This window comes from Apodemus sylvaticus, chromosome 1, assembly GCF_947179515.1.
Source record: "Apodemus sylvaticus chromosome 1, mApoSyl1.1, whole genome shotgun sequence".
Lineage (NCBI taxonomy): Eukaryota > Metazoa > Chordata > Mammalia > Rodentia > Muridae > Apodemus > Apodemus sylvaticus.
Window position 1 is genome coordinate 92,700,315 of NC_067472.1, and position 19,160 is coordinate 92,719,474.

General features: G+C 35.7%; 1 protein-coding gene and 1 pseudogene across 4 annotated transcripts in view; both read left to right on the forward strand.

Annotated features, from left to right (window-relative positions):
- Nucleotides 1-19,160, forward strand: part of Btbd10 (BTB domain containing 10) — a 59,223-nt gene that overhangs the window by 33,823 nt on the left and 6,240 nt on the right. For all 4 annotated transcript variants that reach the window (XM_052201024.1, XM_052201023.1, XM_052201016.1 and 1 more), the window contains 6 exons: nucleotides 4,319-4,515; nucleotides 8,169-8,454; nucleotides 11,104-11,206; nucleotides 11,883-12,003; nucleotides 13,838-14,035; nucleotides 16,878-16,988. In XM_052201024.1, coding sequence (XP_052056984.1) covers nucleotides 4,362-4,515; nucleotides 8,169-8,454; nucleotides 11,104-11,206; nucleotides 11,883-12,003; nucleotides 13,838-14,035; nucleotides 16,878-16,988 — 973 coding nt within the window. In that variant the 5' untranslated portion in view covers nucleotides 4,319-4,361. The remainder of the gene's footprint in view (nucleotides 1-4,318; nucleotides 4,516-8,168; nucleotides 8,455-11,103; nucleotides 11,207-11,882; nucleotides 12,004-13,837; nucleotides 14,036-16,877; nucleotides 16,989-19,160) is intronic.
- LOC127697725 (serine/arginine-rich splicing factor 6-like) lies at nucleotides 5,824-7,048 on the forward strand (annotated as a pseudogene).

The following is a 19,160-nucleotide window of genomic DNA, read 5'->3' on the forward strand; positions in this document are numbered from 1 at the left end:
TCTGTTAGTTTTACTGTGTCTCTGTTTAGTTTGTGTTTCCATGATCTGTCCATTGCCGAGTGTGGTGTTGAAGTCTCCCACTATTATTGTGTGAGAGGTTCAGTATGCGCTTTGAGCTTCAATAAAGTTTCTTTTATGAATGTGGGTGCCCTTGTATTTGGAGCATAGATGTTCAGAATTGAGAGTTCTTTTTGGTAGATTTTTTCCTTTGATGAGTATGAAATGTCCTTCCTTATCTTTTTGATAACTTTAGGTTGAAAGTCGATTTTATTAGGTATTATAATGTCTATTTCAGCTTGTTTCTTGGGACCATTTGCTTGGAAAATTGTTTTCTAGCCTTTTACTCTGAAGTAGTGTATGTCTTTGTCACTGAAGTGGGTTTCCTGGATGCTGAAAAATGTTGGGTCCTGTTTATGTATTGGGTTTATGTATTATGTATTGAATCCATTGGTATTAAGAGATATTAAGGAAAAGTGATTGTTGCTTCCCATTATTTTTGTTATTAGGGGTGGAATTATATTTATGTGGCTATCTTCTTTTTGGTTTTTTAATAGAAGATTATTTTATTGGTTTTTCTAGGGTGTAGTTTCCCTCCTTTTGTTGGAATTTTCCAATTATCCTTTGAAGGGCTGGATTTGTGGAAAGATATTGTCCTGGCAGGCATATGTTTGTGCTTGCCTTTCACATGGTGCTGGGATCGAAACGGAGGGTCACATACTCTACAGCAGAATGCTTATCCACTGAGCTGTTCTAGCCAAAACTGTGTGTTTATGTGTAGGGTGAGGGGGTTGTTTTACTTCAGTTTGTAATGTTTTAACTAAAAGTCTTTATTGTATGAATAGCTGCTTCAACATTTATAGTATATTATCTTTTACCTGCCTTCCAGCAATTTGCCGCTGCTTATGTAGTATAAAAACCTCACAAGTGTGCTTTCACTTCTTTCATCCCAGTTTGTTCTGTTGTATATCTATGTTATAAACCATGTGCCATATTGTTAGAATTATTGTTCAAGCTAATCTTTTAAGAAGGTTAAGACAGTAAGAAAAATATTTTTCTTTGCTGCTACTCTTTTCAGTGTCTCTCATTCCTGCATTAGCTCCACATTGTTACTTGGCTCTTGTTTTCCTATGAGAATTACTTTTGTCTTTTGAATAGGTATACTCATAATAAATTTGCCATTTTGTCTTAAAATGTCAATATTCCCATTTTGTTTTTGAAAGATAGTTTTGCTCTAGACCAATGGGACACTATTTATCGCTGCATTTTTTTTAATGTATGGGTAACTTATTGCATATATTACATTTGTGGCTTTGTAATTTTCATCAAATTTGGGAGAAGTCTAGACATTTTTCTTCCATATTTTCTTTTTCATTTTCCTTTATGGATTCTATCCAGGAGGTCATATTTGGATTTGATCCACACCATATTCTAGCTCTATTTATATTCCTTCTTACACTCTTGGTGGAGCCACTTGGACAGGAGAGTAACTGCAGTCCTGCCACTGCCCTGCCCAGAGGCAGGTCCTGGGAGTGAGCTCTTGTTGTCTCCTGTATCAGTTCACAAGGTGCACATTCTTTTAGATGCAGCCTGGAGCAGAGCTTGAACTTGTTTGTCCTTGTTCTTTATCTTACACATACTGCTCTGTCTTTAGAGTGTTTTCCTGATCTAAAATTATTTAATCAAATAGGGGAAAATGTAATTCCTCTTCTATAACATCTGATTTTTGAAGGCTGATTGAGCATACATCCTTTTTGGCTTATAAAGAAAAAAATGGTTGTATGTGATGACAGTTTGCATTTATTTAAAATCTAATCAATTTTGATATGAAGGCTATATTTCAGTAGAACACTTAGCAGTCTCTCACTCTCTCTCTCTCGCTCGCTCTCTCGCTAAAATGATGTCTTATAAAAACACTTTTTTAATTAATTAGTCTGTCTGGCCCTTACTCAAACTGAACATTTAGCCTGTGTTTGCCTTTAGCCATAGTTGTGATTGGACAGTCTATTAAATTACTAAAATTTAGGAAATTTGCTTTCTCGTGGTTCAAAATGATTAAAACTTAGCAGTGAGACTAATAGAGGGTTCTGTCACCCCCATATTATGATCCTTCTATTAATAAGCACTCCTTTTTTCTGCATTTTTCTACTTCAGAAATCAGCCAGAAATTCTGGTATTCCTATTCCAGTAGTAGAATTTCTTGGTTCTATTTGAAGAAAATGATTATGTTCTAAGAATATAACTGCCCCCTCCCTTTCTAGAAGGAACATAAGAGTGGAAAATTCTTTTCTTCATAAGGCTTATGAGAAACACATGACTGATAATGGCTAACAGACTGCCTTTATTTTTCTAGGAGTAATAAAATCTGCTTTATCTTCTGTACCTGTAATCTCTGTTATAACAGGATAGTGATTGATTTCCATAGTAAAACAACCACAAACAATAACAAAAGCAGTATAGTTAATAAACTAACAAAAAAGATGACCTTGAGTCACTACAGGATTTAAATCAGCTCTTGGAATTATAAGATTACATTTTAACCAGTGTGGTGTTGGTAAAAAGAAAGCACTAGGGTATAAAGGGGACATAAGGATGAAGCAAGGCTAAGCTTACAGTGTTACTACCATGTTGGCTAGTATTGTTTAACAGAAGTCTGAACTTTTTTCTCCTCATCTGTTATAATTAAACAACTAGCATTTAAAAGGCATTGTAGCAACTTTGCTAACCCTCTGTTTAGTATACTTGATTTATTCCTAGCATTGACTCTAGAAAGTAAATAGAATCTTAGAACTTGGATAGGGGACCTGTTTCCAGATATTAAGTAACTCACAGTATTATGTAACTATTAAAAGAGAGTCTGAGTCTGACTCTTTATTTCTGTAAAACCATAAAGTACCTTCTCTTTCTAAAATATGCTATAAAATATTTCTTAAACTGTAAACTATCACATATACTTACTAACATGCGACATTTCCAGATTGTCTTGGCGCTGGTTCTAGTTACTACCATTGCTTTTTCTATACCTACCTGGATTGTAATCTCATTGTTAATTTTTTATTGTTTGTTTCCATTTTCATTATTAAAATTTTACATATTTTTAGGAACTTGTGGCAAACTCTAATCTAAGTTTTTTAATTACATTCATCTACCTATTATTATTATTTTTGTGGTGCTCATATGTGGAGGTGGGAGAACAGCTTTGCAGGACATGGCTCTCCCCTTCCACCATGTAGTTTCTAGGATCAGACTCAGGTTGTCAGGCTTAGACGCTGGTGAATACTCTTCTCCAGTAAAGAGAAGGTAGCCCCCTAACTTTAATCTCTTGGCTTTGTCTTCATCTTTTGAGATTCTAAAGCATTTTTGTCTTACCACTCAGTAGTTATATATTTGTGATGTATATATTTTACATTTAGAAGTGAATTATTTATACCTCTCAGTGTATGTTTTATTAATGTATTATTGCTATATGGATAAGCTCAAGAGAGCTTCTTTTTATTGGTATTTAAACTGATAAGAACAAATGTTAATACTAGACCTTAGCACTCTATTGTCATTAAACATATTGTGCCTATTGTGTGCATATTTAATAATACTGGGAGTAAATTCTGTTACTAGACTGTTTTAGCTAAAGGACAGTGTTCTCAGTTACCTTTCACAGTAGAATTTAGTCTCTGTAACATTTTCTGAATTTTTTTAAATTCTCTCATTTTTTACAATAAGAAAGTAAAATAAAAGTTGAAATTAACATAGTAATAATAGCAAATTTATAAAACTTCTCTAAGTGTTTGCTCAGAGACTTGTTTGATAGGGAAACCAGTTATTTTACCCAAACCTCAAATTTTTATTTTATTTTATTTTATATAGTGTTTTAGAATTTGGTACTCTCTTCATCTAAGATCCCATTATGAATAAATTTAAAATACCTGTATAACCCCTGTTACTAAGCTTACTTGTATCTTAGAAGTCAGTTAACACCATATACAATAGTGAATGCCTGTAGTACCAGTACTGGGTAGCAAGACAGACTGGGTCTCTGTAGCAAAGAGTCCATCTCTATAAAACAAGACAAAATAGTTAATCTTTTGGGGCTTTAATTTTTTCATCTATAAAACCTTAAATATGTTTTTTATAAACATACTCTGGAATTTGTCAAATGTAAAGGTTCAAGGTAAATCAGATATCAGAATCAAAAAGTAACATTTGATTTTTGTACTTTAAAATATCAGTTGTATATTAAAGCATGTTTTCACTTAAAATACTTTTGCTATCCTTGTGGTTTTTTTCCTACTTTTATGATTAATTTTCTTTTCTAACCTATCAGCACTGCCTCACGTGTTGCTAAGGGAGGAGTCGACCACACCAAAATGAGTCTGCATGGTGCTAGTGGGGGACATGAGAGATCAAGAGATAGACGAAGGTCAAGTGACAGATCACGAGATTCATCTCATGAGAGAGCAGAGTCTCAGCTCACTCCTTGTATTCGAAATGTGACTTCACCAACAAGGCAGCATCATGTTGGTATGTAAGATCCTCTCACCGCACCAGTCCTGTCAGCAGTCAGCAGCCTTTTTAAATTGTGATGATGTTCAGTTATACATAACACATGAGTCAGGTTCACTTCTTTGTTGTATTTGTGTTTTAGCTAATCGTGATACTTAAAAAGACAGCTTATTAAATCAAGCATAGAGGTATATTTTAAGTTTAGGAGCAATCTTTCTTTAAAAAAAAAAAGATTTTATTTGTCTTCAGACAAGGACATCAGATCCTGTTACAGATGGTTGTGAGCCACCACGTGGTTGCTGGGAATTGAACTCAAGACCTCTGAAAGAGCAGTCAGTGCTCTTAATTCTGAGCCATCTCTCCAGCCCAGGAGCAGTCTTACAAAAGAAGTAACATGGAAAAACTTTTGAAGCTGTGATAATACAGATTTTTTTAAGAGAAAAATTTCAGTTAATTTTTACCTAATAACAGTGGCTTATTATAAATAGTAGAAAGACAAATTATTGCTAAGGTTCTCTGGTTAATCATGCTAACAAAGTAAAAGAATAAACCATTATGGGATTATTTTTCTGATTTTTGATAGATTTCCAAATTTAATAAAAGTAGGCAGAAAAGAATTATGTCTTACTTTATTAGCAACTTGGGTCTTCTCCTTCTTACTCATACATAAGCACTATTAGCCCAAGACAATACACTGTATCACTATAAAGTACATAAATGTGCCTAAGCAGTATGAAATTGTTGGTTTGGTTTTTAAACTTCCTCATAGGAAAGATAACTTTGATTTAGGGTTCATTTATAGTTTCTTCTTTGGTCATCTGTGTTTAGCATGCATGTGGCATGTGGTTCTGGGTTCAGACTCTACCACCTGTGTATGTGAGAACATATTTAAACTGCAGATATATATATAGTTTGCTGGTAGAGGACTAGTTAGTTGAGCATGTGCAAGGAAGGCTCTTTCAATCCCCAGCAGGCCTCACTCCCAAACTGACTTCCCTATATTTGATAGTCTCTGATAACTTAAGGTAAGTCAGAATTCATTTAAGTTAGGTCTTATTAGGCAGAGAAGTTGACAATATCTGACTAGGTCATTCATATGCAAAAATGGACAGAAGTAACAAAAAGAGTTTATAGTCTCTTCCATGATTCATTGAGTCTCTGAGAAATGAGAACAGAATACAGTTATTTTATCACTCCACTAAATTTTGCTTTCGGGATGCTACCAGCCTTGTGAAAACAGGAATTTAAAGGAGGAGGGTGTCAGAACAGCTCTGGAACTATAGCAAGCCTAATTATACAACCAGCATACTGTACAGAACGTTCTAAGTTGCCTGAGTCATAAAGAAATTTGGCATCAGCCGCAGCTGCAGTGTGAGGCGCATGCGTGTTCGGGCCTTCATAGTCCCTGTATCCGCACCGCAGTCCTGCCCAGTCTTTGGCCATGCCGCGCATCTACATAGGACGCCTGAGCTACAATGTCCGTGAGAAAGACATCCAGTGCTTTTTCAGCCGCTATGGCTGCCTCCTCAAAATCGACCTCAAAAATGGGTATGGTTTCGTAGAGTTCAAGGACTCCGGTAAGGCAGCCGATGCCGTTTACGAGCTAAACGGCAAGGAGCTATGCGGCGAGCACGTGATCGTAGAGCACGCCCGGGGCCGCAGTGGTGGTGGTGGATACAGCAGTCGGAGAACTTCTAGCAGAGACAAATATGGACCACCTGTTCGTACAGAGTACAGGCTTATTGTAGAAAATCTGTCTAGTCATTGCAGTTGGCAAGACTTAAAGGATTTCATGCGGCAAGCCGGAGAAGTGACTTATGCAGATGCTCACAAAGAACGAACAAATGAGGGTGTAATTGAGTTTAGATCCTACTCTGACATGAAGCGTGCTTTGGATAAACTGGATGGCACAGAAATAAATGGCAGAAATATTAGGCTTATTGAAGATAAGCCACAAACAAGTCACAGAAACTCTTTCTCTGGAAGTAGATCCAGATCACAGTCTAGAAGATCTTGGAGTTGCAGTCGCAGAAGCAGCAGCTGTAGATCTCGAAGTATCTCAAAAAGTCGCTCCCCATCTAAGTCTCAGAGCAAAGGTCAATCCCAATCCCCGCTCAAAAGGCAGGAAATCCAGATCAAAATGCAAATCTAAGCCCAAGTCTAATCAGGGTTCCCATTCACACTCAAGAAGCAGATCTAAGGATAAGTATGGGAAATCACAAAGTAGGTCATGTTCTCCGTCCCCCAAGAAAATGGAAAAGGAGACAAAGTCAAAGTCCAGATCCCGGAGCCAGTCTCATCCCATTCACCTCTGCCTGCGCCACCCTCAGAGGCTCATTCCATGTCCCCTCCGCCAAAAAGAGCTTCAAGGTCCAGATCAAGTTCCAGAGATTAACCCTGAACTCTACGTTCTTTGCACACTATGACAGAACACTTTCCTACTTGCTTAGGCAGTTTGTCCTCGGCTGCTTCTTCAAGAGGATTTCCAGAAAAGGGAACGTAGGAATTTGATTTGTGGCCAAATTTAATGAGAAAAAGATGAGGTTCTAAAATGGTGTTACGAAGCCCTCTCTCTTCTTTGTAGAATTAAGATAATTTTGATTTTGTAGCCTTTGATCTAAAATAACTTTTGTAAAGATTAGGCTCATTTAGATTTTTAAAAAGTATTTCAGCAGGATCTGCTTCAGGGTTCTGTGTTTTTTTGCTTATTTTTAAATTAACTGTTCAAGCTTTGGATACTGCAGGCTTTAGAAGGGAGAACCCAAATTTTCAGTTATGTTGGCTTTTTATAAAGCTTGGGTTATGTAAGATTTAAGTAAAAGCTTGCTACCAAAAAGAAAAGGAAAGGAAAGTTTTATGGTTTTGTTTGTTTACTTCTTACTGTCCCTGCTGAATTTTTTCTTTTCAGATCTTTTTATGAGAAAAATTACTGATTTTAGTGTGAATGCTATTAACGCAACATATTTATAATGGTAACTTTTAGTAATTAGGACTGTTTTAAATTGTTGTTCTCAGGCTGAAGAGTTGGGGCATGTGTAATCTTAGACCCTCAAAGCAGAGGATCATGAGTTTGAAACTAGCCAGGGCCTTTTAGCAGTACCCTGTCTGAACAATCAAAAATCAAAAGAAACCAATAATAGCTCTGTCAAATTTGATATTCTAGTTAACCTTTCACTAATTTTTTATGTCTATTTGACTTATAAAATATTTTGATTTTTGCATATTTTTCAGTGGAAAGATTTACCTTAACTTTGATATTTGGCTGGGTCAGCATCAATTAGCTTAATATTTTAAAAAACATTTTTAAGTTTTGGGTTTTATTTTTGGATTTGTTGAAAAGGGTATTTGAAATAGAAAAACAAACTGCAATTTAAATGAACTTTTCTATATCAGACATTTTAGAAGATTCAGTATTTATTTATTTATTTATTTGTTTGTTTGTTTATTTATTTATTTATTTATTTATTTATTTATTTATACATACAGACACAGGGTTTCTCTGTGTGGACCTGGCTGTCCTGGAACTTGCTCTGTAGACCAAGTGAGCCTGGAACTCATGGACATCTGCCTTCCTTTGCCTCCCTAGAGCTGGAACTAAATGTGTGCGACACTACCTCCTGGCTCAAATCCTTTTAAAGAAAATTTGTATGACTTTAATATTTCTATTTCAGAACGAGAAAAAGACCATAGCTCTTCTCGTCCAAGCAGCCCTCGTCCTCAAAGAGCATCCCCAAATGGCTCCATGAGCAGTGCTGGGAACAGTAGCAGGAACAGCAGTCAGTCAAGCTCAGATGGTAGCTGTAAAACAACTGGGGAGATGGTGTTTGTGTATGAGAATGCAAAAGAAGGGGCTCGGAATGTGAGGACATCTGAGCGAGTGACCCTGATAGTGGATAACACCAGATTTGTTGTGGACCCGTCCATTTTCACTGCACAGCCAAATACAATGTTGGGAAGGTTTGTTTCATTGCTGTTCATTATATTACTAATTTTAAAGCACTTTTCAGTCATTTTTTTTGTGTGTGTAGTTATAAAGTTTTACAGTCAAATTTCTGCTGTAGAGAGGGATGTAATATTTTATAGATAAAAGAACTGGGTTTTGGAAGTTAAATTATTTGTCTAAGTTAATACAAATAGAATGTGGGTACAGAAAAGCTTAAATTTGGTCTTATTTTTAATGATCTTTTGTAGTACTTTTAACAATAGCAAGTTTGTCACTAAAGATCTCTTCAGATTGATCTGGTAGACTGAGTCTAACCAGATGAATCTTAGCATTGATATATTTCCCAAATGAATTTCTAAAGCCAGTCACCAGCTATAGAAGGATACCTATCAGCTTTGTTTAAAGGAAAACTGATTAGCTGTGAAGTTAATTTGAATTGTCACTTTAATGTAAATTTTAATTGTCAGTTTGTTATAAATATTTAAGGTGGGGAGTAAGGGTGATTGTCTTTTAGAAAATGTGTAATTGGTGGTTGTCTTAAGTAGTTAAAAGTTTGCAGTAATGAGAACCACAATCTCAGGATTTTAGACAATGGAATTGTTTTCAAAATGCCTAAAATAAGGGTCAAATAAAGTGTAACATCAGTATTTTTGTCTATAACTAAGATGGAAGATATATATCAAGTAGATGTTTAGATGAGGCAGAAACTTGAAGTATGTTCCTATTCTGTTTTTGTGATAGGTGTAGGGGCTCCAGGAAGGAGGAGGGGGTTAAAGAGAGAAAGACTCAGTATCTAATCAATGCTGGTGTTGTGAGATTGTATACATTTTGAATAACTAATTTTTCTAAATAACATTGGGCTTGAATATGCATTTCTATGAGTATGTACTTTTTACTGTCATGAGATGATTAGTAGAAGCTATTGACTTGACAGTGTTCTACTATATTTTTACATAAAAATTAGGGGGGAAAGTAGGTATTTGAAATTTTGTTTTAGCCATTTTAAATTGGTATTCACATTGATCTGAAAAGAATAGCATTCCTTTTGTCAAAAGTTCAAGCATTTGAGGAAATTTCATGACACTTGATTTCTTGATGCTATTCAGTCAGTGGAAGCTTCTGTTCAGGCAGTGACTAAAACATATCTTTGGGGAGAAAAATTAATATTCATAGTAGCTGGAAAGCACTTGGCATTCCTTTTGAAAACTTTTAAAATAAAAAAGCTTTGTTTTTCACGGATTTCTGTGTTATAACAAAGAATAACCACTTAAACTACTGGGCAAAATACTTGAAATAATTTTATTTACTCTGTAAATAGTGGCATTATTGAATTCAGAGGCTCAATTTTACTTTAATTAGTACTTTTAAGATATTTCTTAGTACTGCTTGAAACTTTTCATTGCAAAGAACTTTTTTTAAAAATTGTTTTATTTTCTCATTAATTACCAGTAGGACCAGTAATATCTTGAAAAACATAAATTCCTGTTTTTTACTTTTTCTTATATTAAAATAAAGGTTAGAAGGTTTTTGTCCCACCCCCACCCCCATTCATTTAATTAAATTTTTCTGGGTGATGCTTGTTTATATTTTTTGAGACACGGTTTCTCCATGCAGCCCTAGCTGTCCTGGAACTTTTTCTGTAGAGCAAGTTACCCTTGAACTCAGATATTCACCTGCCTCTGCCTCCAAGTGCTAAGAATAAAGGCATGTGCAGCCATGCCTAGCCATTTTTCATACTTTAATTCTCCATACTCTTACTTGGTTAGTTAGTTTTCCTTTCGATTTATTTATTTATTTGTTTGTTTGTTTGTTTGTTTGTCATCTTTTTGTCTTTTTGTGGGGAGACAGGATCTCACTGTGTATCTCTGGCTATTCTAGAACTCACTATGTAGAGCAGGTTGGCCTTGAATTCAGATCCAAATGCTCAGATTAAAGACATGCACCATGTTGCCCGGTTCATCCAATGTTTGGAACTTAATGACTTATTTTTTTATTTTAGGATACAAGCCAAAGAATTTTGAGTAAGATTCCTTATATTTAGAATTTGTGAAATTTTAAATAGCCTAACTTGCTTATATTATCTTACTTTTCTCCAGTTCAGTTTACTGTATGTTCTGTTAAATACTACAACTTCATTATGAACAGTAGTTTCATGGGAAGGGCACAGATGAAATGTACCCTTCCCAAATCATCCTTTCTCTAGAATGATTGTTTTGCTTACTTTCTATTGCCATTTGGGGGTGGGGATTGTTATGGGTCTTTCTGTATAGTTTCAGGGTAGCCTAGAATTTCCTGTGTAGCCTATGCTGGCTTTGAATCTATGACAGTGTTCTTGCCTCAGTCTTCTAAGTAATAAAGTTACGGGTGTGAGCTGCTTTACCTCGATCCGATGATAGTATTTTTTGTGTGCTAGAGGTAGAACCCAGGTCCTTATGCATATAAGGCAAGTGCCCTATTTCTGGGTGACATCTTTAGCTATTGGTTTTATTATTGCTAAAAGGTAATCCATACTATTGTTCCTATCCTCTTATGCTCTCTTTATAACATTTGCCAAATTTCTTATAATTATTAATATAATGAAGTTATACAATGCTGAAGTAATGTTTTTATGTCTTTATATGAAACTGACATTCCTTTTTAAAAGCATCTTATTAATATCACAGGATGTTTGGATCTGGCCGGGAACATAATTTCACACGCCCCAATGAAAAGGGAGAATATGAGGTGGCAGAGGGAATTGGTTCTACTGTGTTTCGAGCTATTTTGGTGAGTGTGTTTGTTTCTAGTAATAACTTGGGCATAAGATCCCTACTCAGTAAGTGTTTAGATCTCTTCTTGGATATATGTTATTATTTTGTTTTAAATGTTGTTTGTTTTAAATGTCTTTTATATTTGTGTTTATGGCCTTAGGAAGATATGATATAAAGATTTATTTCTTAGCCCTGAATGCAGTTCTTTCAGATGTTACAATCTAACATTTCTAAAGTCATATATTTCTCTTAATTCTCTTAGTTAGTTAGATATAATTTCTTGAACTATAATTTATTGTCCCAAACTAGCACTATGGAAATTTATGAACATCTAAATATAATCTTACTGATCTTTGTTCTTACTGTTCTTATTAGCGATTTTTTGATTTTTTTTCCTTTGAAGTCTTAACCTTTTATTTTAAGAACTTTTTATGCAAATGTTACAGAGATTATATTTGTAATTTTATTTCAGTGAAATGAACTTTGTTTCTGGGCCCGAATTATCTTTATAAGTAAAATTTTAAAGAATTTTAGGTAAACTGAGGTCCCATCTAACATTACCGTTCCATAATTTAAAAATATCAGGGCACTAGTTAGTTTTGAAAGTGCTACCAACCCAGCCTTGATAATGGATTTGAACTACCTTGTACTCAGGTACTTAATACATTTTTCTCTAATTTTTTTCCCTCCAGGATTACTATAAGACAGGAATCATCCGTTGTCCTGATGGCATATCTATTCCTGAACTGAGAGAAGCATGTGATTACCTTTGTATCTCTTTTGAATACAGTACAATTAAATGTAGAGATCTCAGTAAGTATGAGGTTTGTGTTTAATAGTGTTGTAAAGCCTGCATGTGTTGTTTATGTAGACTTCAAATGTTTGTTTAGTTCAATTATAAAGTGTCCTGGTATTATAAAAAGAATTTAGTGAACTTTGAAGAATCTAGATAGCTCTGTTATTTTCTAAACTTTTTTCAGCTTTAATGACTTTCTTAATGAACTCTTAGAGATTTTCCCTTGGACTGTTTCAAGGGTCAGTTTGTTACTGTGTCCTGGCTTAGGAACCTTGACCCTTTTCTTAAAGTGTGACTTATTTTTATTCTTTATATCATATCATCTAAAATGTTTACCTTTTTATCTCTATGTGAGATAGTATCTTGAACACTATAGAAGATATAAACAATTCTTACAAGGTATACTTGGCATTAGAAATCAAAGATGGCTACATATACCTAGATGCCTACATATACATACACTTGGAATTTTTAGTTCTCCTCTCCTTCAGACATAGTTTACTGTTCATCTCTTGTCTCTGTGTCTGTCTGTCTGTCTGTCTGTCTGTCTGTCTCTCTCTCTCTCTGTGTGTGTGTGTGTGTGTGTGTGTATTGAGGCAAGATCTTATGTAGCTCAGGGTAGCCTCAAACTCAATATATACCCAAGGATGGACTTAAATCCTGGTTCTCCTGCCTTTATCCCCCAAGTGCTGGCATTACCCACATTTCTGATCATGCCCCATTCTTTTATCATCACTGTTAAAGATCTTTTATTTGTTATGGAATTCATGATAGGAGTCTTTACATAAAATAGGTATGGTAAGACTACTTTAATATTTTTCCTTAAAATAGGTGTCTTAACTGAATATTTAGAATCTTTAATTGGGAACACTTATTTTGTAGAGTTGTTACAAAGATTAAATAAATAGTATCTGATATGCAATATTAAGTGAAGATTTGTTTAAGAAAACAAGAACAAAAACAGGAAGTACAAAAACCCAGGAGTAGGAACACATGCCTGCAATCCCAGTACCAAGAAGAGGAGGCAGGAGGTTCAGAGGTTGAAAGTCATCTTCAGCTATGTTGTAGATTTGAGGTCACTGTGGATTTCCTGAGACACCCCATCTTTTCAAAATAAAAGGGAATAAATGTAAAGAAAACTATCAAAAGATCTTTTTTGAGGTTGGAGAGATGGCTAAGCAGTTAAGAGCACTTGTTTCTCTTGCTGAGAACTCAGGTTCAGTTCCTAGCAAGTTCACAAACAACTGTAATTCCAGTCCCAGAGGAAACAGCACCTTTTTCTGGTCTCTGTGGGTACAGTGTGCGCACACACACAGTGCCATATATACATACAAACATACACAGAAAATATAATAAATATTTTTTAAAACAAGTAGGTTACTGCTTTTGTACATTTGTGTTTAGCTACCTTCATCGAGCCCTGTATGCAAAGTGTGTACTCTTGGGAGAGCCTTCTCTTTTTTGTAGCGTTGAGCTGACTAGAAGATTATGAGCAATGCTAATTTATTGGTAACTCTGGCATTAGTTTTTACTGCTAAGTTTTCTGAGCACTTCTGTTAACATTTTTCTGCCTTTTAAAATATCCTTCTTTTCTTTCCTGCTGTCATTCTCTCCCTGCTCCTTGGTCCTTCACCTCTCAAATGTGGCTTCTCTTTACTATTGTCCATATTTTTCTCTGACTGTGTTTTGGATATGAACTTTTTCAGGTAAACTACAATAACTGAAGAATGACCAACATGGAATTCTAAAATTGATGCTGACTTAATTCTGATATTCTATTTATTTATTCTTTGCTTCTGCTTTTATCAGGCATCCAAAAATGTCAAGATATTTTTGTGGGTTTCATTTCAGGTGCCCTTATGCATGAGTTATCAAATGATGGTGCTCGTAGACAATTTGAATTTTATCTGGAAGAAATGATCCTCCCTCTCATGGTAGCAAGCGCCCAGAGTGGAGAACGAGAGTGCCATATCGTAGTGCTTACAGATGATGATGTAGTTGATTGGGATGAGGAGTACCCGCCACAGATGGGAGAGGAATATTCGCAGAGTAAGTATTTTGTCATGCTTCTCTTATCTGGTTCATTATATGGATTATCTCTATCTTTTAATAGTAATCAAAGGGCAAGTAATGAGATTCTTTCCTATCCCTGGGACCAAACTAGCTCTTGGTTAAATCTAGCCCATGCCTGTTTTATAGATAAAGTTTTTGTATTGCCTTTGGCTGCTTTGGTGCTGTCATGGCAGAACTGAGTAGCTGCAACAAAGATTGCATGGCTCGCAAAGCCCAGAGTGTTTACTGTCTGAGCTTGTGCAGAAAAGTGTGCCCAGCCCTGCCTGTCAGGCACAGAAACTGTTTTGAATTTTGTTGACTGTAGGTAACTTTAAGTTCCAAGATTTCTTTTTGAAACCATTTGTGCTTCTGATAGTAGCCCTTCCAAAGCTTTATTGAACCAAACTATAGTTCTCTAGTTGTTTCTGACCAGACTAGTCTATCTTGAGAGGCACTGAGTTCTTTTTTCACTTCCAAACTTTGTGGTTGAAATTTTTTTGTTTTGTTTTTGTTAGAAAGGATCTGCTATGCTGTTTTTATGATCCCAGTATAATCATTTTAAACAGTGGCATAGGTGAGCTAGCTGCCTTTTTTTTTTTTTTCTTTTTTCTTTTTTAATGATATAGACTGTTAACCTGGTAAGGGTTTAGACTCCATTGAGTTTAGGTAAAAGCTGTAGAAATACAGAAAGTATGAAAACTAATCTCTTATGTTTCTATTTTATGAGTCATTTTCCAAAAACTAAACAAAGATTGCAAATGGCCACTTTGTCAACCATTTTTAGAAGCTTTTTCTGACATGCTGTGGTGGCACTTTCCAGAACGGACAGATTTGCTCTTAGATGATGGACATACATGAATGTTGAGATTCTCTTTAAAAATACATAATCTTTAAGAACTTCATATAATGTATTCTGAACATATCCATTCCTAGTGTTGTGAGCCTTTTGTAAAGATATGATAGGTGTCTTTATCACTGTTTCCTCCGTCTTTGACTTTCTCCTGACAATGAATTTTCTCGATTGTGTAGAATAAAAAGTTGAACAAAATAAGAAAAAGCAAAAAGGTACCTCAGAATAAAAGGTAACTCAGAATAAACATACTAAATTATTTTTGGTTAAAAAGAGTTTATCATATATATAATTTATTTTTGTTTTTGGAGGCAGTTCTACAAGTTTATTTGATATTCATTAGGTTAGTTCTCATCCACATTGACAATCAGTACTTTTTTGAATATGGTAACAGGCACATAAGTTACAAGTGTGTAGGGCTTGTTTGGTGAATCTCATCCTCATGTTTTCTGGACAAATGTACTCACATGCGATATAGAACATTCGTTATCCTTTCATCCAGATAGCTATATGGAGCCTGGTACCAATGTTTACGTCTAGAGTTCCGATCTCCTTCATGGCAAATTTCCAGATTTCTTTGAGCGCCCAAGGGGCACACTTTTCGAAGCCTACTCCATGGATGTGCTCATGAATGTTGATGGTGTAGTCACAGGTCACAACCTTGGTGATGGCAGAGCAGCCCTTCTTCTCGCCATCTTTCTTTGCAGGAGCCATTCTTCTGGGCCCAAGTTGGAAAGGACAGGCTCAGGAGATTGTGGGATGCTATCATTTATATTTTAGCTTTCAATAGGTTCAGCTCCAAGAGGAGGAGTTGCAGTTAAAGGATAGAGGTCACACCTTACTAAGGTGACTATATTTAGACCAATTTTTCCTCTTTCACTGTTAAAAAAGTTTAATTTCTGTTTCTTGTTCTTTTGACTTTCCTCTATCTTGAGCTTTATAGCTTAAAGGGAACAAAAGCTCTTTAAACGTAGTTTGTCTAAATGAGATACATTTTGTTTCAAAGCTGTTCCAGCCTAAGAAGATACATCAAGGAGGATACAAAGATAGCTTTTTTACCCAGACTGATTTCCTAAGTGTGACTATATCCTTTCTGAATGGTCAAAACAAAACAAAACAAAAAAACCTTATATCAGTAGTCTCAAAGCTTTAGTACAGATTGATCCCATGGGTAAAATTTGTATACATATTTTCCTTTATTGACTCTTAAACCAGCATGTTTGGTTTGTGAGTATATTTTTCTTTTTTTGACAAAACCTTGCAGTTCACCTTTTAAGGGCGATAACTCCACCAGAAAGAGAGGAGGCGAGGAAGGCCCGTCAGTCTAACTCCCTGAAGTTCCCAGCACGTTTGGAAGACTCAACATGTTGTCAGTGGACTGTCTGCCCTTTGCAAAGCCAGTTTGCTCTAAACAGACTAACCTAGGCAGAACATGCTCGAATCTGCCATTTTTAACATCAGTATTAATTGGGGCTCTTTGCCTGAATGGAAAAGTTTGTGGGGAGGGGCTTTGCCTTTGGGGAAATTATTAATAGTTGATCAATCCATGAAACATAAAATGTGTAGTGCTCTTTGACAAAGCAGTTTCCCCACCTCCAGAGTAGGCCATATAGGTATCTTAATAAAGTTCTTTACTCTGCCTGCTTGATAATAATGTGTAATCAGTATCTTTTGGTAATCTTACTGAAAATTGGGACAGATCCCATTTCAATAAGTAGATGTGTATCTTTGAAAAAGAGATCCTTCCTATAGATTGGGTTACCTGACTGGTCTCAAAGCTTTTCTTGTTTCCACTTGAGTAGACATATGCTTCTACATTAACTGTACTGAATATTGTCCTGTCACGTTGGCTAGTCTTCCTTGGCAGTAGTGCATCTATTATTTGGGTTTTTAGGGATGTCAGGTCCATTTCAAGATCAAGGTAAATTGAAGTTAATTTCTTAAGTACTTTGATGTTAATGTGAAATATTTTTGTCTTTTTTATTCCAGTTATTTATAGCACAAAATTATATAGATTTTTCAAGTACATTGAAAACAGAGATGTGGCCAAATCAGTTTTGAAGGAGAGGGGTCTTAAGAAGATTAGATTGGGAATAGAAGGTAAGATGTTTTCAATTCATTTTCTTTAAGAACGTTTTTTTAAATGGATCTACTTATGTAGTTTAAATAATTTGTTGGGGAGGGCCCTCTCAAACAGTTACCGATAATGGTATAAACATGTAAAGTACAGAGACAGTCTTCTGAGAGGACATATGAAAACCATTAGGAATTAGTATGTATCCCATAAGATTCCCTATCGATACAGAAATGTAATTTTTTTTTCCTCTCATGGTATGCCCTGACTCATTTTTAGCAAAGCCCATGTGGTATTTGTTGGCTCACTGTGTGTACATTCCCAAAAAGTTGACGGCTGTTTGCTTAGCGATGAGGCCTAATATGTTTTAAAAACACCTTTAGAAAATGCATGTAGAAGCAATACTTGGCTCACTTTATGCTAATGTTCAAGTTGCACGTTTCATCTCTTACATGCACATACTTTAGATACTCTTGACAGATGTGCCTTCATTTAAAAATACATGGGAGGCAGAGGCAGACTGATCTCTTTGAATTTGAGACCAGCTTGGTCTACATAGTGAGTCCCAAGCCAGCTAGAGCTACATAGTGAGTCTGTCTTAAAACAAAGATAACATAATCAAGTTTCCTTATGGAACATTTGTAGAGGATTATGTAAAGAGTAAAGGCTTTGGAGCCAGATTGCTTGCATATTGATTGTTGTGCTTTGGCCACAGCACTTAAACCAGTTTCTTTTTCTGGACTTGGGCATGTTAGTAAGTACTTTAAATGGCTATTGTAAGAATGAACTGAGTCGCAGTAAGAAAAGCAGGTAAAAAAACGGTATCAGCATTATGTGTTTACAGTGATGATAGTGAATTATGCTAGGTAGGAGCCTGATTGAGGTGCTGAAGGGTCACCAGGAATAGGTTGCTCAAACGTGAAAAGAATGTCCAAAACTTCTGGGCGGTGGTGGCAAATGCCTTTAATCCCAGCACTTGGGAGGCAGAGGCAGGCGGATTTCTGAGTTCGAGGCCAGCCTGGTCTACAGAGTGAGTTCCAGGACAGCCAGGGCTACACAGAGAAAGCTTCTGTCTTGAAAAATCAAACCAAACCAAACCAAACCAAAAAACAAAACAAAACAAAAAACCAAATGTCCAAAACAGGACTCGCGTGAAGGACAGTAGTATTGAGACACTAATGTTTGCTTTTGTTATTTTGCACTCCCTCCACTGACTGTTATCTTGTTATAAAAACTAATGGATAGTTCTTATTTGAGTAATCTCATTAGGGAATAAAAAATATGTCATTTTTTAATTTTTTGATTCTTTTTAAGTTTCCCTGGGAAGAGTGACAAAGGCAGGGGTCTTGTGATGTCAGAATCTAAGCACTTCTGAAAGCCTATATGAAGTGGGTTTTTTTCCTTAAATGACAACAGTATTTAGCAGTATTTGTCCAGATACATTACAGGCTTAGGTAAATTAGTTTTGACTTTGGCTAGACAGTACTTACGCTCCTCTATATTTATTTCAATAACTGCTTCTAGATTCTGAAGCATTTTTTTTCTTTTAACTGATTTGTAGACTCTCAACTTTCCCATCAAGTCTCTAAGTTTTTTCCTCTTGGAAAAGTAAGAAGCTGAGCATTGCCAAAGACCTGCCTCGACTTTGAAAGGGTTTCTGAGAGAAGGGCTGTTTGCGAATGGTGAAAAGAATGACTCAGAAGTCAAATGATGGGGTGCAAGCTGACAGCCTTGTAGTCTGCTTGAGATGGCTGCCTACAGGGCTCCCTACCGAGCTCTCTTGGTTCTGTAGTCTGCTTAAGATAGCTTTTTGCTTGAGATAACTTTTTGCTCGAGATAGCTCCCTGATCTAGATAACTCGAGACTACTCTCTGCTAGAGATCGTTCTCTCATGCTAGAAAAAAATCTAAAAGCTCTCTCGATTTAGCTCACAAGTTTTCTGACCAAAATCAGAAAAGTTGCTAGAAAAAAAAATCTTGAATTTTCTAGAAACAATTCTAAAAGAGCTGTGTTAACTCTGTGTGGATTTTCTGACCAAAATAAGAAATCCTGTTAGAAAAAAATATAAATGAGCTGTGTTTGCTCTCCAGATATCTACAGATAGCCCAGCTCTTGCTAGAAAAAAAATTCTAAAAACAAACCTGCCATCACTCCCTGCTAGCTTATCTCATGCCCACTAAAACTCTAGTCTTTTATTT